Source organism: Helianthus annuus, chromosome 11, assembly GCF_002127325.2.
Source record: "Helianthus annuus cultivar XRQ/B chromosome 11, HanXRQr2.0-SUNRISE, whole genome shotgun sequence".
NCBI lineage: Eukaryota > Viridiplantae > Streptophyta > Magnoliopsida > Asterales > Asteraceae > Helianthus > Helianthus annuus.
Genome location: NC_035443.2, coordinates 163886597 through 163911975, shown reverse-complemented (window position 1 = coordinate 163911975; position 25379 = coordinate 163886597). Strand labels below are relative to the sequence as shown.

Genomic DNA, 25379 nt, shown 5'->3' with positions numbered 1-25379 from the left:
TTCACGAACTGTTTGTGAACAACTGAATTTCCTTAATGAACGAACACGAACATAAACTTATGTTCGGTATGCGTTCGTAAACAGTTCGCGAACATGTTAATTTCCTTAACGAACAAACACAAACATGGCCTTGTTCGTGTTCGTTCGATTCGTTTACAGCCTATATGTCAACTGAGGTATCTATGTATGACTTGTATATTTATACACGGATTGTAGAGTTCATGTAAAAAGGAACATATGAGTCGTATATGCTCTATACAAATCGTGTATATATGTTAGGGTGTCAAAAGATCCCGAGTCTTATATTGGTTGTCAAATAATCCAATCAGGTGTAGCTTAATAACACCCATAAAGATAACCAAATTAACAATAGTTGCAAGCATTGATTTTTTTTTTCTGGGGTCATTCATTCATTTGTGTTATTTTACGCCTCGGGCTCATATAATATATACATGTGTGGGCGCTCGGGGGGGGGGAGTGAAAGTGCACTAATTTTAATGTTATTTTACTAATTTCGTGAAAATAACATTAAAAGAGGGAGATGGTTAATCATGCATCATGTGGTGGTGTTGATAACCGAAAGACAAGGGGGTACATGCACTAATCGGCGTTTTTCTCAATTGTTGAGTGTTATGTGCCTTATGTCCAAGGGTTGATACAAAACTACTATCGAACGGAGGGTCACATTGGAAGCAGTCTCTCTATTCCTACGGGGTAGAGGTAAGGTTGTCTATATCTCACCCTTCTCAGACCCTAGCTTAGCTTTGTTATTGGTGGGATGATGATGATCATCATCATGATGAATTCATTTTTGTTAGAGTAAAGTGCCAAAATGGTCCCTGAGGTTTGGGCAATTTTGCCACTTTAGTCCAAATTTGAAATCTTTTGCATATGGGTTCCCGTGGTTTCATTTTTTGCCATTTTGATCCAAAATCGTAACAGAGTTAAATTTTTTTGATCCAAAATCGTAATGATTCTACCCTTCATTAAAAGGGAGGAAAACGACAAAACCCTGGTGTTAACAGAAAAATTTAACTCTGTTACAATTTTGGACCAAAATGGCAAAAAAAATGAAACCACAATTACCCAGATACAAAAGATTTAAATTTAGACTAAAGTGACAAAACTGCCAAAACCTCATGGACCAGATACAAAAGATTTCAAATTTAGACTAAAGTGACAAAAGTGCCAAAACCTCATGGACCATTTTTACATTTTACTCTTTTTGTTATTTTAGTTCTTATTATAACGTCGGTCCCCTACTAGATCTTCTATATAAGTAAAGCTACAAGAATGCTAGACATTCAGTAAATCAATAACCACAAAACATGTTGAAACCTCAAGTCAAGAACCTCTACAATCACAGATGCCCCACTCCACCGTTAGCCACACAGGGAAACAAGTCTTTTATCTCCAACAATGGAAACCCTACTTCCTTTCTATCACATAACACGCTTGCGTTGCCCGTCAAACGTCAAACTCATTTCGCTTCACGGCGGCACACAGGCAACTCAACTGGCCGAATCAAAGCCATTGCTAGAGAATCCACCACTGCCAGTACCGTCAAAACCATCAGCCTCAAAGCCGTGATTACAGTCAATGTGACCGTGGGTGGGTTCTTATCAAACATTTTAACGAAAGGGTTAGATGACCTCACCGATTTGCTTGGAAAATCTTTGCTTATGGAGCTTGTTGCAGCCGAGACTGACCCTGGTAACTGTACATCCTAGTGTATTTTATGAAATAAATATAAGTCACCCAATAGAAAAATGGTTAAAATATAATTGTTCTGGTTTACACTCTCCTCAAAATTTAACAAAAAAAGTGTATGCACAAATTAGTTTGATTTCCGTATATAACATATATAACATATACATGTGTATGAAACTGTACAAAACTAAAACATGTAGGATACAATTAGTTTAACGATCTAGATTTCTTTCTTTTGTTCTTTCAATAAAAAGTATTGTAAGCTACCATATAGGAAGCTACCAGGAAGCCCCTCGTGGCTAAGGATAAATACGTCACAAATATCATTGGTTGCCATTTTTGGAATAAATAAGACGTGGTTATCAAAGCACCATGTTAAAATAGATTAAAACATCAAATCAAAAATTAAGACGTCATGTTGAAAATTAAAGCACGATAATGAAAATTACAAGCCATGTCGGGTTGTTCACATGTCATTCCATATATTAGGCATTTATCACCTTCGATTAATGTTTAGAATTCTTCTTGGACATGTGAAACACCACTTCAAGGCCCATTTTCACACAGTGATTGTGATGGGTGTGATGTACATAATGGCCGTCATAATTGAAAATGGATTAGATATGAACGTTAGGCAACGGTTTAGTGGGTGTGATTGAATAAGATAGGTGTTACAGTGTTTTGGTAATAATGTGATGGAATATGATGGAATGAGGTATCAAATGGTAATTGAGTGTAATAGTGTGATGAATACATCTAGTACCCTTAGAAGAATTAAAAAGTAGCATAAAGTATATACTTTCACATTTTCCAGAAATGAACTCGGTTTTCAAACTACTTTCTTATTTGTTTTCTCTGGCACCAACCTCCGCCCCTTAGAATTTCCTTTTCGTAGTCGATCATCACTTAAAAGAATAAAAAGTAGCATGAGATATATAATTTCACACTTTCAAATAAAAAAACCAGATTTACAACTCCTTTTAATAACAAGTTATTAAAATTATTAGCTATGCTTATGATGGTGTCTTAATTGGCATCTTTAAGTTTCAACCTCTCTAAACCAAGATGAGTGTTTCACCAAGAGCAAGCATGTTGCATTTTACATGAGAACCCAATGGATGTCGCAAATTGGATTCACTTGCATCTTAATCTAGGACAATAGTCTACATCAAATCCAAATCTTAACTTTACAATAATAGCCGCAATCGCTTTTTTCCTTTATTTATTGAAGATATCGACATCAATTCGAGAGCAATTTTTACTCGGTTTTTTCGTATAAACACACCGAACAGTAGGCCTGTAAACAAACCGAACGAACACGAACACAGACATCTTTGTGTTCGTTTATTTAACTTTAACCGAACACGAACATGAACACGAACATATAATCGAACACATTTTTTTGTTCGTGTTCGTTCATTAAGAAATCAGGCATGTTCGTGTTCGTTTATGTTTGTTCGTTTAAAGCCTAAACGAACAGTTCACGAACATAAACGAACACAAATAAACTAAAATTAACTGAACATATTTGAATAAACATAAATAAACATAAATAAATATTTATTAAACAAACATAAACGAACACAAATGAACGTAATTGTACATATATAAACAAACACAATTTAACATTAGTGAATACAAACAAACAAGTCTAATATGTTACAGTTCATCCGAAAACACATCTAAATTAGGACTCATGGATACTAAAATTTAATAGTTTTTTCTATAAATATTAAGTAAGTTATCAATTACGATCTAAGAAAAAATTTTAAATTTCATATCTATTACTAGATAACTCAATTACTAATTAGTTATGTTTATAAAAGTAGTTAGAAAACCTAATATTTATATAAATATAACTATTTATGTGTTCAAGTTATGTTTATATAAGCAGTTAAAAAACCTAATATTTATATAAATATAACTATTTATGTATTTAATGTTATTTAAATGAACATAGACGAACGTTGACGATCATAAATGAACAAACACAAGGTGTGTTCATGTTTGTTCATTTAATTAAACGAACAAAATTTTTTGTTCGTGTTCGTTCGTTTATTAAAAAACGAACATAAACGAACTTCCCGCCGAACGAGTTCATGAATACTTCATGAACGTTTGGTTCGTTTACAGGCCTACCGAACAGTTCTTTGTTAGACCATGTGTAGTGGTTTGCGTGAATAAAGCTCCTACCCTTGGGCGTTTTCCGCCATGTGGCATTACAGTCAGCAAGGGGCATTATTGGACGTTTTTCTAAAATGGGTGTAGTGGGGATATGGGCATTATATTAAAAAGAGGTGTTAAACAATTAAATAAAAAAACATCCAAAAAATGGTATTGGGCAAGCATAGTAAAAAAGGCATGTGATTGGCCAAACAATTGAATGTTTAGCGTGGTTTAAAAAACACTAGAAAACACCCATGAGATTGAGGGTGACACATGATTGGGCGTGTTTAGAGAAAAACGCCCAAAACTATTCCACTACAAATGTTCTTAGAGATGCATATAACAAAAACACTAACTTCCTTTTCCAATTACCAAGATATGATACAAAACTTAGCTTGAACTTATTTTCTTTTTCTTAACTACTTTCATTTTTAACAAGTCTTTTGTTTTTTTTTTTTTTTTTGGTGTTTCCTTCATTTTCTTGGTGTATTTTCTTATGTATCTAACTCCTTTGTAGATTTTTTATGGAATGTTAGTTTCAATTGTCTCTCTCTCTCTCTCTATATATATAGGGTGAGTTTATTGTAAAAAGGGGTTTTTTATGAGAATGTTTTAAACCGTTAGATTTTGTGGTTAATGGTTGAGATTAAAATGGGCTTAAAATGTAAATTATGTTTTAATTTTTTGACTAATTTGGCTAGATTAGGGGTAATTGTCTCTTTTTGTTTAAATAAAGAAATTGTCATCAACCTCAATGCACATGCACGTTCCCCCGTCTTTTTTAAAAGTCAATAACTTTTTATATGTAACTTTAAAAAAAATACATCATAATAACGATCATTTTTTATCTTTAATAAGCCTATCGTATTGCTATAGTTATATAGAGAATCAAATACGTTTGACTCAGATGATTTAGTCCATGTTGTGTTTCTATGTTCATACAATGGTGTTTTAATTGTATTGTGATTAAAGGCGTGATGTTTTATACATTTGGAAACATTGTGTATTGTGATTCAAGTTAGGGTGTTTTAACATCTAACATCTAAAAACATTGTATTGTGATTCAAATCATGTTGTTTTAACATCTATAATGATTTTATTGCTATTCAAGTCATGGTATTTTAACATCTGGAATATCAATACAAACATCTCTAGTTGCTGTTAAACACCATGACTTGAATAATAATACAATCATTCCAGATGTTAAAACACCATGACTGTATTATGATTCAAGTCGTGGTGTTTTTGGAATCTGTATGATGTTTTATTCCTGTAAAATAACAAAAAAAAATGCAGGTGATAAAACACGATGACCAATTATTGATATGTAAAAAAAGAATTATCTACTAAAATAACTCCTAAAGTTGTTACAATATATTTTATAATTAAATTGGTTTTTGAAGTTAATTACCTAATTATCCTTAATCTATAAAATAAAATAATGTCATGTGTCGTCTTAATAATATTTCTCACACTTCTCACAAACTTTACCCTTTTACATGAACCAAAACCTATATATATGTGTGTGTATACATATATAGTGGAGAGTTCAAATGAGAAGAAATTTTTTGTAAGAAGAAAAAAGAAGAAATTTTAACCAATAAGAATGCTTTATTTTACTTCATTTAATATAAGTATTTAATGTTACTATAAGGGTACATTGGTAAATCTACATAGGTAATTAATTTCTAGTTTTCCTTTTTAATAGCTAACTACATTAAATTTTTTGTAGCTTAACTTCAAAATATATATTTTTTCAAAAAAATAAAATAAAATAATTTAAAGTGTAGGATAAATCACGAGTTGTGTAGGATAAATTACAAGTTGTGTAGGATAAATTTCAACGTGTAGAATGAATTCCGAAATATGTAAGATAACTTTTGATGTGTGTAGGCAAAAAAAGTTAGTGTGGAGGATACTAGTCTTTATGACTAATTAATTAGTTAAAAATGATAATAAATAAGATAAGTGAACAAACTATTTAATGTTTTACAAAATTACCCTTTGTTCTTTTTCTTCTCAATTAAATTTTTCTTCTCAAATGAACCTTCCCCTATATATATATATATATATATATATATATATATATATATATAGAGTAAGGTTAACATACAAAAAGCCTTATCATACATCACGTAGGAGACAATGGTAACCGTTGGATCAGGGGTATAATCACGCATGGGACCACATGGGACCACATAATCACGCATGGACCACATAATCACGCATGGGACTATAATCACGCACGTTCTATGATAATAACGCACGTTATATTTTTTGTCATGTATGTTAATGTAGGTTAAGCCCTGAAGTACATTATACTTTCTCTCTCTCTCTATATATATATATATATAGGGAGCCGCTAGAATGAAAACCACCTCGAGTTGTAAGAACCGCGAGAACTACACCCCACGGAGCGCCGTTCGCCATGATTTTTTTTTTACAAGTAGATGTGTATATTATAAACACAGCCGTAAAAAATCATGGCGAACGGCGCTCCGTGGGGTGTAGTTTTTTACACCACAAGTTTGGTGAAAAAAAAAAGAAAAAAGAAAAAAAATTAAAAACACCAAACTTGTGGTGTAAAAAACTACACCCCACGGAGCGCCGGTCGCCATGATTTTTTAAGGCTGTGTTTATAATACACACATCTACTTGTAAAAAAAAATCATGGCGAACGGCGCTCCGTGGGGTGTAGTTCTCGCGGTTCTTACAACTCGGGGTGGTTTTCATTCTAGCAGCCCCCTATATATATATATATATATATATATATATATATAATATAGAGAGAGAGGGGATAATAAGAAAACTCTTATAAGTTAAAAAACTCAAGAAACTCAATCTCCACTATCCATCTAGAATTCCTATGATTTAGATTGCATATTACATAAAGTAACTTTTCAACATGTCACATAGTGACAAAAGTACATATAACAACTTTTTGTTTTTTCAATTTTTTTATTTGATCACTGTCATGTATGAGAATTGTCTGTTACACTAATTTTTTTTCTTAAAAAACACATAAAATCGGCAAAATGTGTTATTGAAAAAAAATATAACATGTGATGTTAACTCTACGTAAATGGCGAAAGAGATATAACATAATATATATATATATATATATATATATATATATATATATATATATATATATATATATATATATATATATATAGGGAGAGGATAATAAGAAAACTCTTATAAGTTAAAAAACTCAAGAAACTCAATCTCCACTGTCTATCTAGAATTCCTATGATTAAGATTGCATGTTACATAAAGTAAGTTTTCAGAAACATGTCATATAGTGAAAAAAGTACATATAAAAGCTTTTTGTTTTTTCAGTTTTTTATTTGACCAATGTCATGTAACAGGATTGTCTGTTACACTAACTTTTTTTTCTTAAAAAGCACGTAAACCGGCAAAAAGTGTTATTGAAAAAAAATGTAACATGATGTGATGTTAACTCTATGTAAATGACAAAAGAGATGTAACATATTAACTTTCTCTCTCTTGACAAAAGTTGTTACATGTAAAAACTGTAAAAGAGGTATATATACATATATATGGCAATTATAGAGGAAAAACTCTCTTAAGCAATGTTTTAAATACCGGTATGAACTGACCGGTTATACCGGTTTAACAGGATATCGGACACCAGTTCGGTACGATAAAGCCCGGTAAAATCTGAATACGGTATGTCTTATGTACCGGCGGTAAATCCGGTTCTACCGGTTCAAACCGTTGAACTGGTTTGCATTTTCTTAAAATTTTATTTTCTAATTTTAATAAAATACAATATAAAGGTAATATTTACCTTCCATATTTCGAGTAATTAACAAATTGCCTTCCATTTTAATATTCTATCACTATTGAAACTGTTATTCACCTCGTCCGATATAATATTGTTTATAAGTAATAAAAATCCTCTGAAAATGCAAAATATTTTACAAGAAAATGGTTTTTATAAATAAAACCATGATCAGTTATATAAATCCTAATAGATATTAGATTATTTCTTTAGATAAAATTGTATTTTATGAAATTATAGGGTTAACTAGTAACCTGGTTGAACCGGCCGATACAACCTGGTTCAACAGGTTAAACCATTTTAGAGTCAAACCTGATCTGATTTAAAATCCGGTTTTTAAAATATTGCTTTTAAGTTCAAAAAACTCTACAAAATTTAATGGATGGATCATATGTTGTCACGCGTTACAACCTTTTTCAGAATTTTGATATGTAACAACTTTTGTTAGGAGAGAAAAAGTTGATATGTTACACATCTTTCGTTCGTTTACGTTATATTACACTTTTTTTTTGTTTTCAATAGCAAAATTTACAAGTTTTACGAAGTGTAACATTTTCAAACTTAAATTTTTTGAGTTTTCAATGTGTAGTGTATGTAAAAAATATGTTACATGTTTTATAGAAAAAATTAGTGTAACAGACAAACCTGCTACGTGTCTGTGTGTCAGTTAGAAAAATGAAAAAACGAAAAGTTGTTACTTGTAATTTTGGTCAGTCTATTACATGGTCGGAAAAGCTGCTTTATGTAATATTATATCTTAATCTTAGATTTTTTTTAAACGGTGGAGATTTAGTTTTTAAAGTTTTTCATATATATATATATATATATGTATAGTTTTTAAAGTTCTCCATATATATATATATATAGGGGAAGGTTCAAATGAAAACCACTATTTATTGTGAAAACTCGAAAACTAATTAAAAAAGCCAAAAAAAACATGCCAATTTTTTTTTCAAACTCATTTTCGCAGGTTTTTATATATAAAAAAAATATTTTTTTTTGTGTAGTGCACATGTGTAATACTACACCTGTATATGTGTACTACACATGTGTATTATTACACATGTGTATTATTACACATGTGTAATACAATTTTTTTTTTAAAAAAAGTTTTTTTTATATATAAAAACTGCGATTTTTATAAAAAAAATTGAAATTTTTTTTTTGTGTGTTCTTTTAGGCTTATTTTAGTTAGTTTTCGAGTTTTCACAATAAAAGTGGTTTTCATTTAAACTATCCATATATATATATATATATATATATATATATATATATATATATATATAAGGTTCAAATGAAAACCACTAGTTAACGCGAAAACTCCAAAACTAACTAAAAAAACCTAAAAACATACCAAATTTTTTTTATACCAATTTTCGCTATTTGAACTATATAAATTTTTTTTGTAGTGCGTGTAATAGTACACATGTGTATTATTACACATATGTACTGCAATTTTTTTTTTTTTGAGAAATAAGATTTTTTATATAGTTCAAATAGCGAAAATTGGTATAAAAAAGATAACATTTGTTTTAATATAAATAAAAATAAAAATAGTGTGATATTCCATTTAAATGAAAGATCATTAAAAGTTAATGTTTTTGTTGGTCTCATTTTAGATCGTTAGGTGAAATGAATACGATATTATCTACATAACATTTACGAACTTTCATGAATAGACATTATTATTATTATTATCTACATAACATTTACGAACTTTCATGAACAGTGGTTTTTTTTGTTTTTTGTTTTTTTTTTTACTTTTTTCCTCTTTTCTCTTTTTATGTTTTTATTTTTATAGTTTTACCTAGGGGTGCAAACGAGCCGAGCTACTCGCGAGCTACTCGAGCTCGGCTCGAAAAACAGCTCGAACGAGCCGAGCTTAAACGAGCTCGAGCCCGAGCCCGAGCCTAAAAAACAAGCTCGTTTAGTAAACGAGCACGAGCCCGAGCTTCGTTTATCGAGCTCGAGCCGGCTCGCGAGCCTAAACGAGCTTTCTGTTTATATCTTTTTTATTAATATATTAAACATATATTTATATAATAATAATTACCATTTATATAAATATAAAAAAATAACTTAATTATATGTATAATAATAATTATAATTAATATAAATTAATTAATAATTAATAAATACTAAATGAGTCGAGCCCGAGCCGAGCTCGAGCTTGAAAAGTTACCTTCGAGCCGAGCTCGAGCTTTAGAAATAAAGCTCGAATCGAGCCGAGCTCGAGCTCGAGCTTTCATATGTTAAACGAGCTCGAGCTCGAGCCTGGTCGAGCTCGGGCTCGGCTCGGCTCGTTTGCACCCTAGTTTTACCTCATAGCTTTTAGGGTTTGGGCCAAATCAAATTACGATTTTATCCCCGCTTTAAAATTACGATTTTGTTAATAGTTTAGAATTACGTTTTTACCTCCATTTCAAAATAAAATTATGCTTTTGCCCCAGTTGAAATTTACAATTTTACCCTCGGTTCAAAATTACGATTTTGCCACATCTAAATTTACAGTTTCGCCATTAGTTTTGTTTTGTTCCTCGCAGCTAAATTACGATTTTGCCCTCAATTTAAATTTACATTTTTCTTATCATTTTTTGTTTGTTTTCCCAATAAAATTACGATTTTGCCCCCAGTGTATAACTACAGACACAAGATGGGGGAATAGTGATAGCAAGTTGTCTGGCACTCCCCCAATGACCCAACCAATTTAAGATTTTATCCTCGCTTTAAAATTACGATTTTGCAATCAATTCAAAATTACGTTTTTACACACAGTTGAAAAAAAATTATGCTTTTGCCCCAACTAAAAATTACCATTTTGCCCTTGATTCAAAATTACGATTTTGACCCGTTTAAATTTGCATTTTTGTCATTAGTTTTGTTTTTCCCCACCCAGCCAAATTACAATTTTGCCCTCAATCTAAATTTACATTTTTGCCATCGTTTTCCTTTGTTTTCCTAGTCAAATTACGATTTTGCCCAAGTGTAAAATTACAGTCATGCCATCGTTTTAGTGTTTTTTTTTTTTTTTTTTTTTTTTTGACAAAGCTATAGTACTGATTTGTTTTAATCTTTTGACTCGGTGTAATTTTTATTTGTGTTAGGCGGCTGCTTGGCACACGCTCATCTATCCTGAAAAATTACGATTTTTCCCCCAGTTTAAAATTATTGTTTTCCTATCGTTTTTGTTTTTCTTAAGCAAAAGTATTATAGTGTTTTAATCTAATTGGTTGACTCAATGTAATTTTTTTGTTAGTATGTACAAGTAACCAAAACACATACATACATGTTATGAGAGAGAAATATTCGGCTTAGTGCCCCGCTACGCGGGCGGAGCAAAATCTAGTAAATAACAAATAGGAAAATGATGTAAACGACATCAAGGACCCGTATCAGTAAAGTTGAGATGGAGGTTTATGGCATCATGTACTCGTGGTCCATACTCCATAGCCTAGGGAAATAAGCTTTGTCTCATATTGTAATAAGATTTTAATTTTTTGATTGCCAAGACATTATTTTCATAGTTAGGAATTGTTGTTAATTTTATAGATTATAGATGTATTATTTTCAAAACAGGAAGTTTTAGATTATTTCAAATATTGTAAATTTGTATGTAAGAATCTGTTTCTTAAACTAATTTATACATAATTAATTTAATAATATTAATTCTTGCATTCTGGTTTTGGAAGCGACGGGATTGCTAAAAGATACAATCAAGGATTATGCTCATCGAACTGGTAAAAAAGCAGACGATGTAACATATTTAGCAGAATTTGAAGTACCAGAAGATTTTGGTACAATTGGAGCGATTAAGATAGAAAACGAACACCATAAAGAGGTATTCGTTGAATCTGTTGTAATAGAAGGCTCCGCCATCGGTCCTATTACTGTCCAATGTGAGTCATGGGTTCAATCCAAATTCAACAACCCAGAGGGTCGTGTTTTCTACGTTGACAAGGTTAGCAACTATCTCTCTTAATAATAATGTTCACACATAATTTATCACGATAACAATCACAAAAATCACCATCTGAATTAGATGAACTAACACGTAAAATGGATGAGTCCAAAAACAATGGTCAAATCGATAGCTGTGATGTTATAAGGTATTATTTGTCACCAAATTATTGATTGATGAGATTTATTTATCAATAAAATTTCATTTTATTTGTTTGCATATATAACTTTAGATTTGTTGAAAAAATAAACAAAACTAAAAATACGTTTTTTACATATGTTTAACGTATTAGGACCAGAATTTTATAACAATGTAAGCTATTAACGCGCGCACGGGTATAATTAGTAGTTAGATTAAAAAGGGGTGTGATAAATACACACAACATATGGATTAATATATTAAATTGATCAAACTTGGTAATCATTAACTATTTTAGTACATTATTTTATTCTAAAGTCAAAAGTAATAATTATGTTTTTTATGTTATTTTATTTTATAATACTTTTATTACTTTTTAATATTTTGTTATACTATTATTAGTATGAATATCAATATTAATAAATAAATAATCAAGATTAAATTTGAACTCACGAACTCTTTCGTGCTAGTTAAATCAACAACGTTTAAAAAACAAAGAAAATCTTATAGTAGGAAAGTATTTATTTATTTTTACCAATTAAATAGTACATTTTTGTTTTGATAAAAAAAATTTGTCTATCAAATATTTTTACATCTTTCATTCATTGTATTGAAGATATCTTATAACTAATGTGATTAGTTTTATAAAATTATACTGTATTTTGTTATTTATATAAAAAACGTAAATGAAAGGAAATACACAAATTACCGTATATAAATTTGACTTATTATTAAAATAATTTTTTAACTTTTCTTCCAAAGTAGATTTAATAAAAAAAATATTTTAATATTCAAAAAAATATTTTTTTTAACTTTATGTTTTATATTTTATATAACTCAAATCAATGATCTTTTTAAAAGAAATACGTCTTCAAAGTTGTCTTTCAATTTTTATAAGACTTGGAGCAAAAAAAAATTAATAATAAAGCCAAATAATTGAGTAATAAATAGTTAATTAATAATTCATGATTACTATTAACTTTTCTCTCTCCTACCTACCCCTTTAAAAGTTGACTTTTAAGTGTATTTAATATAACCCTTAGAAAGTATGACCTATTTAAAATTTAGGCCATGGGGTGTACTTTCCCGTTCCCATGGCTACTTAGACGTTATCTCACCACCCAGTCCACCTCATCACTACTCTCCAATGGATGGGGTGCGGTTCCCCTTTCTTTCCTCTTCCCCCTTTCATTTTTTTTTTAATTTTTTTATACATAATTTAAAATAAAGTTTTCATTAATTAAATTAAAATTACATAGACTTGAAAAAAACATAATTAAAAAACATAATTTAAATAAACATAACTTAAAAAATAAAAACTAAAGCCCACTTCCACTTCCTCCAAGCCATTTCTTCGCGATATTGTCTTTCATTCTTGAAAGCACCGCACGGTGTCTTTCTGGTACGGCTTTGATGTCGGTTCTCATTAGTCGGGTTTTCGAGTATAACATCGTCCTTTACGGCTAAAGAAACGTAGTCTTCAAACTCGGTTGCGGTTTGACTAACGGTTGGGATGGCGGCATTTGTGGTAGTTGTGATTGCATTTGCATTTGATGTTGTTGATGTTGGTATTGAATTTGCCAAGCATTTGGAGTTTGGCTAAAACCACTAATCGAAAATGGAACCATCGGTGTCGTGGGGTACACGAGTGGAGGTTGAGTCGAAGGAGTAGCAGGGGTGTTCGGAAAGAATGGACGTGGGTTTGATCGGCTCGGATACATGATTTTTTTTGGTAAAATGCTGAAGAATAGTTGAGAGAAATTTAGAATGTGAAATGAAAAATGGTTAAAGGGGTTTAAATAGAAAAAATTAATTAAAGGTTTAAAAAAAAATTGAACCGTGGCACAACGTCTCTTTCCAACGTTTCTTTCTCTTCTCCACCGAAATCTCTTGGGGGGGGGGGGGGGGGGGGGGGTTTGTTCCCGATCGGGGGCCAAGGCCAACTCAGCTCACCAATGGCCTCCCCGATCCCATACCCTGTCGTCTTTGCGTATAATTGAAGATTTTAATTAGATAACCGTTGTAAAAAATTTAAGTATGTGTGACTGAAGATGGCTTTAAAAGTTTCTCTAAACATTTTGTTGATATTTTGTCATATCCATCCTTTAACTTTATAGTTGTTCCCGATCGGGGGCCAAGGCCAACTCAGCTCACCAATGGCCTCCCCGATCCCATACCCTGTCGTCTTATAAAATAATTAAAAGGATAAATGAACAGACATGTTTAAGATTCTTTAGAAACTAGCGTATAATTGAAGATTTTAATTAGGTAACCGTTGTAAAAAAATTTAAGTATGTGTGACTAAAGATGGCTTTAAAAGTTTCTCTAAACATTTTATTGATATTTTGTCATATCCATCCTTTAACTTTATAGTTGTGTTGTGTGACTACCTTTTTTCTTGCATGCATGAGCAGGTAGCATGCCTACCATCTGAGACGCCAAGCGGCCTGAAGAATTTCCGAGAGAAGGAACTAGCGACTCTTCGTGGTGAGGGTGCCCCCGATGGACCACGGAAAAAGGAAGATAGAATTTATGATTATGACGTGTATAATGATCTCGGCGATCCAGACAAGGATCCTGAATTGGCCCGCTGTGTACTCGGCACTGAAAAAAACCCATACCCTAGGCGTTGCAAAACGGGCCGACCTCCAACCAAATCAGGTCTCCAATTGTTTTCTTTATGTTTAATTCTTATCTTTGCAACTTTTTCTCTTGAACAATGAACATACACTCTTTAAAATTTATACTTGGCACTACTAGTCCAACAGGCTAAAGGCTATTGGTTGATCTTTGTAGCTAACAAATAAACAGTAACAAACTCAGGATTTTTTTTTTCAATGGGATTCCACTTTTTTCTGTGTTCAAATTTTTGACAAACAAAAGTTAAAATTTTCGGGTCGTCATCGTTTTGGTCAGGATGAGGATCATAATAAAATACAATACCATAACAAAATTATATAATCATTACTCATTAGAAAACACATAATAAACACATGATGTCTTTCGAAACGAAAAAAAAATCATTACAAGTTCAAGTTACAGAACTTCTGAGACATGAACTTCTAACAAAAGTAAAAAAAATTTCATAGCAAACCCTAAACCCTAAATTCAAGTTACAGAACAAAAAAAAAATTCTGTAGATATATACAAAGATTCATAGCAAAATTAGCAAACCTTAAACAACTAAATATATACCAAAATGAAACTTACCAGTGGCAGCGGATAGGGCGGCGGAGGGCGGCGGAGAGGGCGGAGGAAGGGGGAGCCGATGGTGGGAGGCCGGAGGCGGAGGAGAAGGGAGGCAGGAATCGGAGAACCGGAGAAGGTGGAGGGTTTCTTTTATGGATGGTGCGCAGGAGAAAACAAAGCATGACTTTTGGTTTCGTTGTGTGATTTTGTTCTTTTGAAAGTTTAATTAATACCCTTTAAAATCAGATTTAAAAAAACACACACACACACATAAAAAAACCGGAACAAACAAGTATTGAACTCAGGACCTTTTATGTTTAAACAAGGGGTTTTACCAATGCACCAGACTCACTCATTGTTATGGGGTCCAAATAAATTATTTTATGGGGTCTCATAAAAAATTTTATATACCGCTTCTACTACTTTTAAAAAAAGATTGGGGTCGGAGGACCCCGTTCCGCTTAATGTGGGTCCGCCCCTGCACATAAGTGCTAAGAATAACAAATCTTTTATACAAAATTATATAATTCTTTGTTTAAACCACATTTTACTAAATAGAAATAATGCAATTGCAGATCCATTATCAGAATCAAGAAGCAGCGACGTTTACGTGCCAAGGGATGAAGCCTTTTCTGAGATAAAGAACCTAACGTTTAACGCCAAGACTGTATTTTCAGTGCTGAAAGCAGTGATACCTTCAGTCGAAACGTCAATGATTGACCAGGATCTTGGGTTCCCATACTTCACAGCCATTGATTCTCTGTTCAATGAGGGTGTTAATTTGCCAACGATCGAAAGCAAAGTGTTTCTTGGGAATGTTCTACCGAGACTTTTAAAGTCGATATCAGATGCCCAAAATAATGTCTTGCTTTTTGAGACTCCTGAAATGATTGATAGTAACTACAACTCTCTCATTCTTTGATACAAAGACTCTTAATTCTTTTTTGTCATGTTTAAAGGTTTTTACGCTTGATGATTCGCAGGAGATAAGTTTGGTTGGATGAAGGATGCAGAATTTGGTCGCCAAACTCTAGCTGGTCTTAATCCGTTGAGTATAACCTTGGTAAAGGTATGTTTTTCAGTTACCTTCCATAAAATATTCATATTATCAACGGCCGGTCCTGATAATTCGTGCCGGAGCATTTTTTTCCGCCAATAAGGAAGTGGTTGGATGACAGGTTTTTTTTTCTATTGGAGAACATAAGGTTAATTCCACAAAGATTTTAAAAACAAATATTCTTACAAATACTTACATGTTCATATCATCACATTTTTATGCATCTTCAATATTCAAATTGTTTTTTAATACCGAATTATACTATTTATAAAAGCTTAATCAACTTGCTATAAATAAGTACTTTGATATAAAAATAGTTTATCCAAAATAAAACATAGTATAAACTAAAAGAAAACGATAGTGTAAAATGTATATAAGCTAATCATAGTTTTGTTATTTTATCAAATTAATACATCATAAATGATTTGAAATTAAAAATAAATGTTGTGTAGAAGTAAATAAAACCCATGTTGGACATATCATTAATGCACCCAAATTCATATAAACGTGAAAAACGAAAAAAAATAAAATAAAATAAAACATTATTATTAATAACTTTGTCACCACCATCGTTTTTGTTAGATTGTATAAATATGAATATGTGCAGGAATGGCCATTGAAAAGTAAACTTGACCCTAAGGAATACGGTCCCCCTGAATCTGCAATAACCAAAGAGATTGTTGAGAGAGAGATCAGAGGCTATTGCACACTTGAGGAGGTATGATTTGTTATCTAAAGTTAAGGATATCAGTTTGACCAACTAGGTAAAATTAAAGAGATACTAGTTCATTAATTAAGCATAAAGTCCAAAATCATACGCAGGCAATAGAGAACAAGAAGCTTTACATACTTGACTATCATGATCTCTTCCTGCCTTACGTGCACAAAGTTAGAGAACAGAAAATGAGAACAACTCTATATGGATCAAGAACTCTGTTGTACCTTACTCCAACTGGAACGCTGAGACCATTAGCCATCGAGTTGGTTCGCCCACCTAAAGATGACAAGCCTCAATGGAAACGAGTATTCACTCCTTGTTGGGACGCAACCGGCATGTGGCTATGGAAGCTGGCTAAGCTGCATGTTCTTGCTCATGATAGTGGTTACCATCAGCTTGTTAGTCACTGGTAATTAAGTACCCACCCTTTATTGGTCCCAATAAAAAAAATTAGTCTTTATAAATAACAATTTGATATCATATATTTTTCAGGTTGAGAACACATTGTTGCACCGAGCCTTATATAATTGCAACTAATCGCCAGCTTAGTAAAATGCACCCAATACATAATCTTTTACACCCTCATTTCCGGTACACGATGGAGATTAATGCCTTGGCTCGAGAAGCACTCATAAACTGTGCTGGCGTTATCGAAGGTGGCTTTTCACCAGGGAAGTATAGTATTGAGATGAGTTCAGCTGTATACGGTGCACAATGGCGTTTTGATCATGAAGCATTGCCAGCTGACCTTATTGCTAGGTAACTCATCTTTTTTTTGGTGAATATGGTCCAACCTTTATCGCATTTTGTATTTTCTTCGAATACAATATATGTGTGTATATATAGGGTGGGGTTCAGCTACAAAGTCTATTTTTCCTACAAAGTGTACAAAGTCATAAAACACTACAATTTTAGCCATAAAACACACTAAAAACCCACAAATAACAGAGTGAAGATCAATAAAACACAATATCCAAACCATAACAATCCATAAAAACTTTAAACACATCATCGTAGAACTATGAATATAAAACACAACATGATAATCAACTTAAAACACACTAATGTTAGTAAGTCGATAATCAGAGCCTTATCATCCAAAACACAACACAAAACCCGCAAATATGACATTTTAGTAATCTTCACTTTGTTATTTATGGGGTTTGAGAGTGTTTTATGGTTGAGATTATGGTGTTTTATGACTTTTTACACTTTGTAGGAAAAATAGACTTTGTAGCCAACTCCCACGCTGTGTTTCTACACGCTAATGTGTTGAATTGACTTATCTAACTATATTAAATATTACTATTACTATTTTAAGGGGTCTGGCTGTGGAAGATCCAGATTCTCCACATGGTTTGAAGCTATCTATAGAAGATTACCCTTATGCAAATGACGGTTTAATCCTTTGGGATATCATCAAAGATTGGGTGACAAACTACGTGAACCACTACTACCCTGAAGAGAATCTTGTAAAATCTGATCAAGAACTCCAAGCATGGTGGACCGAAATCCGAACAATGGGCCATGCAGACAAAAAAGACGAACCATGGTGGCCCGTTCTCAACACACCAAACGACCTTATCGGCATTCTCACAACAATCATATGGGTAGCATCAGGCCACCATGCAGCTGTTAACTTCGGGCAGTATGACTATGCAGGTTATGTTCCGAACCGGGCCACCATAGCCCGGGTTAAGATGCCATGTGAAGACCCGACTGATGATGAATGGGAAACTTTTAAACGTAGGCCTGAAGATGAACTTTTGTCTACACTTCCTTCTCAGGTTCAAGCCACCAAGATTATGGCGGTTTTGGATGTGTTATCGAACCATTCGCCCGATGAGGAGTATATTGGGGCTACAAAGGAGACACCTTTTGAGGCAGTTCCAGAGATAAAAGCTGCCTATGAAATGTTTGCAGGGAGGTTGAAGGAGTTGGAAGGGATTATTGATGGTAGGAATGCTGATGAGAACCTGAAGAATAGAAATGGAGCTGGTGTTGTGCCCTATAACCTTCTAAAACCTTATTCAGACCCTGGTGTGACTGGCCAAGGAATTCCAAATAGTATTTCTATCTAAATGGTTGGTTGAATATGTATATTTGTTAAAGTGATAATAAAGGGTTCTTGTTTTGAATTGTTAAGGTGATAAGGGGAGGAGGGGTGGTTCACTAGTGATAGAATTTATCACTCTCAATGTCCAATAAAATCATGCCATGTCATCAACCAAATTTCCATCACTAGTGATAGAAATGTAGCAGGGGTGGAATCACTAGTGATGAAATTCTATCACTCCCAATTTTTTTTTAATTTTTATTTTAAAATTATAAATTTCACTAAACTTTTAATTTTTTATTTTAAATTAGAAATTAACAATAAAACACTAAAATTAAAAATTTCATTAAATTTAAAACATGCTACTTCAATTTAACATACTAGAAACATACAATTTTAAAAAAAAACCTACTCCTCGTCCGAATCCGGAAACTCCAAACCTAGAGAACCTACTAGTTCGATTAAATCGAATCTCAACCGAAAGTGAGTTTCTTCGTTACGCCATTGTAAATGGATATCTTGTGGAACTTGAACTTATGTAGGAGGATCCGGCACCCAATCCGGGGATATTGCACGTCCGTCTTGTTTGATCAGCATATTGTGCAATATGATACATGCATATACTATGCTATGTATTGATTTATTGGTCATCGAACGAACCGGTCGGTGTAGTATACCCCATCTACCCTTTAAAACACCAAATGCCCTCTCAACATCTTTTCTTGCCGATTCTTGCAATTTTTTGAACGCCTTTTCTTTAGCCTTGACAGGAAATGAGGGAGCTTTCACAAAAACAGACCAAGACGGGTAGATAACATCCACAAGATAAAAGCCTCGTCTGTAATGTCGACCGTTAACATAGAAAGGAGAGGAAGGTGCGGTACCATCCGTTACGCTTTGGAACAATGGCGACGTGTGCAACACATTGATGTCGTTGTTTGAACCTGGAACACCGAAATACGAATGCCAAATCCAAAAATCATTCGACGCCACCGCTTCTAGCATGATGGTTGGTCTTTTGATGTCTCCCCTCACATACGCCCTTCGCAACTCTCTTGGACAATTTTTCCACTCGATATGTGTACAATCGATGCTACCGAGCATCCCGGGAAAATGCCATCTAGCGTCGTGTGCGGCATAAATACGTGAGATGTCGTGGCTCGTCGGTTTACGTAAAAACTCGTTAGCATACAACTTAATGACCGCATTGCAAAAAAATTGCAAACATTCACGTGAAGTTCTTTCAGACATAGCTAGGTATCATTATATTGATCGGGTGGGTTACCTGTCGCTAGTTGGCGAATGGCGGACGTGCATTTTTGTATCGGCGTGAAACTTGGTTTGCCCCTCGCATCGTAACGTTCTTGAAACCATTCCTCGCTTGCTTCGATGTCTCCAACAATCTTTAAAAATAATTCTTTGGGTAAATGAAACCGATCTCTAAACGTTTCGGCATTGTATAGCGGGTTTTCCACAAAATAATCATTCATCAAAACTTCGTTGGCACGTATACGATCACGGTCGACCATCTTCTTCTTTGGGCGGGACGACTCGGCATCAAGCTCGTTATACACCGACACAAAATAGTTTAGCGTGTCGTTGTCGGAAGACGACTCGGAATCGGTATCGCTAGACATCGGAAACGTCGAATCCGTAGGGAATTCCATTTGAGAAAGATATAAAAATTGTGAAATGGGTTTAAAGGATGTAGATTGGTGTGTGAATTTTTTTTTTAAAATGGAGATATTAAATAGATAAATGGTTGAAAGGTTTTTTTTTTTTTTTTTTAAACATTGTTACCGTTTTAAAACGGTCAAATAAACCAACGTTCGAAAATTTCAAAAGTTCAACGCGTGACACAGTTAACGCGTTATATTGTTCACGCGTTATAAAACCGGCGGCGACGGTGTAGCGTGATAGTTTCACGCGTTGTCCGAGCTTCATCACGTACCGCCCCGAGTGCTCTAATAAAGGGCTTTTGTTTTGAATTTTGAGTGGGTGATAACTAATGGGGCAAGAAATCTTGATCTCAAGTCTTGTATGGAATTTATTATTTATTTATGCAATGAAATTAATATTCCGTTTCTATTAACAAGAGTTTTTCTTTTTTCTTTTTTTTTTAAAAACAAATGTGTGGTAATGGAATATATCATTAATGCTCAAAAAGCTTTGTACAAATTTTTCTTAAGCAATCCATAACATCTAAAAAATCTTCTAACATTTTATGTGAGATTGTATGCGTCGCTATGCGTGATTGTACATGTCCTCAACGTATTTAATTAGTGAATTGAGTGTGCATGTTCTTGGTGTATGATTCCAAATCTGATTGGCTTTAGTGTTTTTCATTAGTTAGGTCATTAATGTTTTTCATTAGTTAGGCATATATTATGAGGATTATGATGGGACGCTAAGCCCCACCACATGGGCAGCGATGGGAGTTAGGGCGGTGGATGTCAGTGGACTCGCGCACTTAAGGACACATTTAATTTATTTATTTTTTATTATATAAAATTATATATAACCCAATCATATAGTGTCGTCTCAACTTACTGTTACATTTTATATTTCACTTCTCTACGACACAAGTTGTTAAGTTTGATAAAGAATATACTCAAGGGTTATACAAAATAATTGTTTCTATTAGGTTTAGTTAAAATAAATTTCATAAACTTAGAACTTTCATATAAAGTTCGTGACTTAGTATTAAAAGTTTGATTATTTTAGATAAGGAATTAAAGATACATGTACAATACATCAATGATTTAAAGAAATGAACTTTCATTAAAATAAATAATTTTATACTTGAAAAGTGTCCCACTACGTGAATTGTTAGCAGAGGAAATGATTTTGTTTTGGACTACTGTTTTTACTAGTTTTTATCATAACTTTTTGTCACATGTCTAGTACAAATTACTTACATGATTTTGTTGATTAGTATAGTATTGACGAGATTCTTTAAGTTTTCAAATAACATCTCCTGATGATTAAAAATAATTGACCAAAATGATGACAATGACTTGTAAAATAGGACACTTGCGGTTAATGTTGTCCTATAAATATAAATAAATAAATTGGAACACTTCTTCTACTGATGAGAAATATACTTTTATTTATTCACATCGTCAAATATAATATTTTAAAAAATATTTTCCTAACAACATTTCCTATATTCATATTAAAAGGAATAACTAGACAAATTTTAACTATTGATCATAAACTTCTATAACTTAAGAACTTTTCCTATATTCATGCCAAAAGAAATACTCGAGATATTTTGATTATTGATCATACACTTCTATAACCTAATGTGTCAAATCATGTGCTCTAACTTTTTTTAATGAATCATAAGGTATTACCGGCCTTTCTTTTCTTAATTAAACTATACTTTAGTTTAGTGGCGGACCATTAATTCAAGGATATTAATTTTTAATTTTTTTTTTTTTTATCTTACTATCATACAACAATAAAAAAAACATGTTAATAAATAAAGGTAAACAAATGTCTAATAGATTTGTCCTCTTCATGTTTTCATAACTTGAAATTGTTCCATTACATTGTCGTCTTTTGCTTTAACAAAAGTTTCGTTTTCTATCGTACAAACCATAACATTGTTCAAATATTTCGTGTCTATTCAATTGCGTAAATTCGTCTTGACAAGATCCAATTTAGAAACATATCTTTCAACGGTTTCGGTTGCAACCAGTAAAACCAAAGCTAGCCCCATTTACTGATAAATCAAAGGACAACAACTATGTGTCCGGTCACCATAAGATGAGCAAGATCACTTATTCTATTCAAGTTTGCAAATCTATCATCATCGCTTATAGTGTGACAAAAGATCTCAACATCACCTAAAAGAGTCCTTATTTCTTGTGTAGTAAAATCATCCGGATGCATCTCAACAAACGCCACTATCTTCGATGGGTCAAACTTCGATACTCGTTACAACGATTTAAACCTGACATATTTTCAATCAAACTAGTTCTTATCTTACTAAATCAATTTCCCTTGTTCTTGAATTTGAATATCCAAACCCTTACTAAAAATTTCAACTTCAAAAAGGTCTCGATTTGTAATACCATTCTTTCGATTTCTTTTGATTACCATAACTTTCCGTCATGTCCAACATTCTAATTTTTTTTTTTTACAACAAAAAGGTCTCAACATCACCTAAAAGAGTCCTCATACCCATTTTGTCTTAAATCATTTAGTGCTTGTTTTGTTCCATTTATCACTTGTATCATTTGGAATTGTATCATTAGCAACCCGATTTTCATCAAATTTCTCAAATTTTCTTTTGAAAAAAAATTCCCAATTAGAGATTGTTTTTTAGATTGTAGTTTAATCTTCACTTCAAGGAATCATCTTTAAATTTCAAAGAATTCAAGTCCCTAGTTTAACAAAAAAAAAAAAAGTAGAAAAGTATACATTTTTATAAAATTCTATCTAATCAATAATGACAAAAATGAAATCAAAGGACAAGAAACACTCACAAAGCACCAAGGTCAAATGCAGGTCAACGTCGGTCAATGGCGATCAACACTGCAGTCTGCAGCATGGGTGATATCAGCGTGCAACTCGTCTCCAGTGTCCAACGACAAGTCGTTTCCAAATTCTAATTGCCGCCCTTAATCAAAGTTGAATAATTTATTGTTTTGGATTTTAGGGATTGGGTTAAATTTATTAAATGGGCCTCCTTTCAATTAAACTATTCTTAATTTGGACTAATTTTATCATTTGGGCTTATTAATTATACAAATTTGGCGCTATACAAAGTTTGGGCTTAAAAAGAATTATGGATTTTAATAAACTTAAGTATCCTATTTTTTCAGGTGTATTCTCATATTTGTTCAATGGTATCCTTTGTAGAAAAAAATACATTATGAAGATGAATTGAGCCTTAACCCGTGCTGCCCCTGTTAAGACTCTACCTCCGCTCCAGGTTTAATGGTAATATTTTCTAGAACAAACTACAGTTTATATCTATAGAACTTGATGAAAATCATAGCTATAGGCCTATAGTACATTTTTCATTGTTTTAGTATCTGGTCTATGTGGTGGTGTTTTTTTTGCCATTTTATTCCATAAAACTAATACTGTTAAAATTTTGCTACTTTTTGAAAGTGTATTTCATTAATTCACCTAAGACTATTAGTGCAACTTACTAAGATAATTCAATAGTTACTATTTGTGTAATTTACTCAATATAAAAACAAATTAAAAGAAATGCAATCTACCATGTAAATATTATATAAATGGTATCTATCATATCAAAATTGTGTTTTTTTTTTTTTACAAAATCAAGTCATCAGGATTTTAGATAAATAATCCATGGTAGAAAATAATTTTATGTTGAAGATGTTTATAAAAAATAAGAGAGAGAGAGAGAGAGAAATAAGTTGTGGTAGATGAAAAGTAGGAAAATGGTGTAAAAAAGGGGGTTTTATATAATTTTAGGGGATATTTTGGTAAATATTTAAAATATTACCGTTACTTTTTAAATTGAATTTGGATTTTTTTTTAAACGGTAACTTGTATTTGGGGGCTTGCTTTTTTGTCTTCACATGGCCCGTTTCAAACGTCTAGGTGAGGACGGTCAAGACGGGGACGGTCCAGACGGCATGGTGTTGGGGGCGTTGTTCCTGGACTATCCGGGGACGGTCCCCATACCCAGTAGCCTTACAAGCATAAAAAAATAAAGTAAAAAAAGAATATAAACAAAATTCGGCAAATCAATGTATTAATAAAATATGAATGAGGTCGGTACCGGTAACGGTAGCGAAAGTACCGATCCGAAAAATCATTGAAATTAGGTACCGGCATAAAAAATGCTCGGTACAATACGGTATGGTATTTGAAGGTAAAAATCAATAAATACAGGTATGGTGCTAGACCGGTGTCGAACCGAAAGTAACGACTCTGAAAACGCCAAAAGGTGGGTACCAAATTGGTACCGAAAATGATTTGGTATTGTAAATTTGGTATCAATACGATACCGGTTCGTTTACAGGATCGTATCTTCGTTTACAGGATTTGATACGATTTGCTCATCAGTATTCTAAATATCCAAGTTAATTTTACATGTTACAATTCATTCATTACAGAAAAAGACAAAAAACAAAAGCAAAATAAGTTGTTGTGTTATAAAACTTCATTCAAACGAAATACAGTTTACTTACTGTGTGTATGAAAAGTAATCTAAACGGTGCAATTACTTGCATTGCTGCGTTGCTACAGGATTTGATGAGCTCGGTACCAACCGGTACCGAAAATACCGTTACCGAAATCCCCAAAAGTGGGTACCGGTACCGAATATACCTAGTATGGTACGGTTCGGTACCGGTAGATACTGGTACGGTACCGGTATTTGAAGGTAAAAACCGGTGAATACCTGTGCAGAACCGGTAAAAAAAATACACCGGTTTAGTAAATTTGAGACCGGTACCTATACCCGATACCATTTGCTCATCTCTTAAATGATGTTCTAATTCTAATTATATTATAATTTAATAGTAAATGAACACTGTTCATTGAGTTTGAATTTTATTATATATAAATTTAGAATTAGAATTTAGAATT

At 32.6% G+C, this 25379-nt stretch overlaps 1 protein-coding gene across 1 annotated transcript; it reads left to right on the top strand.

Annotated features, from left to right (window-relative positions):
- The first annotated feature begins 1276 nt into the window (after positions 1-1276).
- Positions 1277-18882, top strand: LOC110927144 (linoleate 13S-lipoxygenase 2-1, chloroplastic). Its single transcript, XM_022170757.2, has 9 exons — positions 1277-1713; positions 11374-11642; positions 14195-14441; positions 15545-15865; positions 15953-16038; positions 16634-16744; positions 16849-17153; positions 17237-17503; positions 18066-18882. Exons 1-9 carry the CDS (start codon positions 1329-1331, stop codon positions 18823-18825), a joined length of 2751 nt encoding a protein of 916 aa, XP_022026449.1. The 5' UTR covers positions 1277-1328; the 3' UTR covers positions 18826-18882.
- The last annotated feature ends 6497 nt before the right edge of the window (positions 18883-25379 follow it).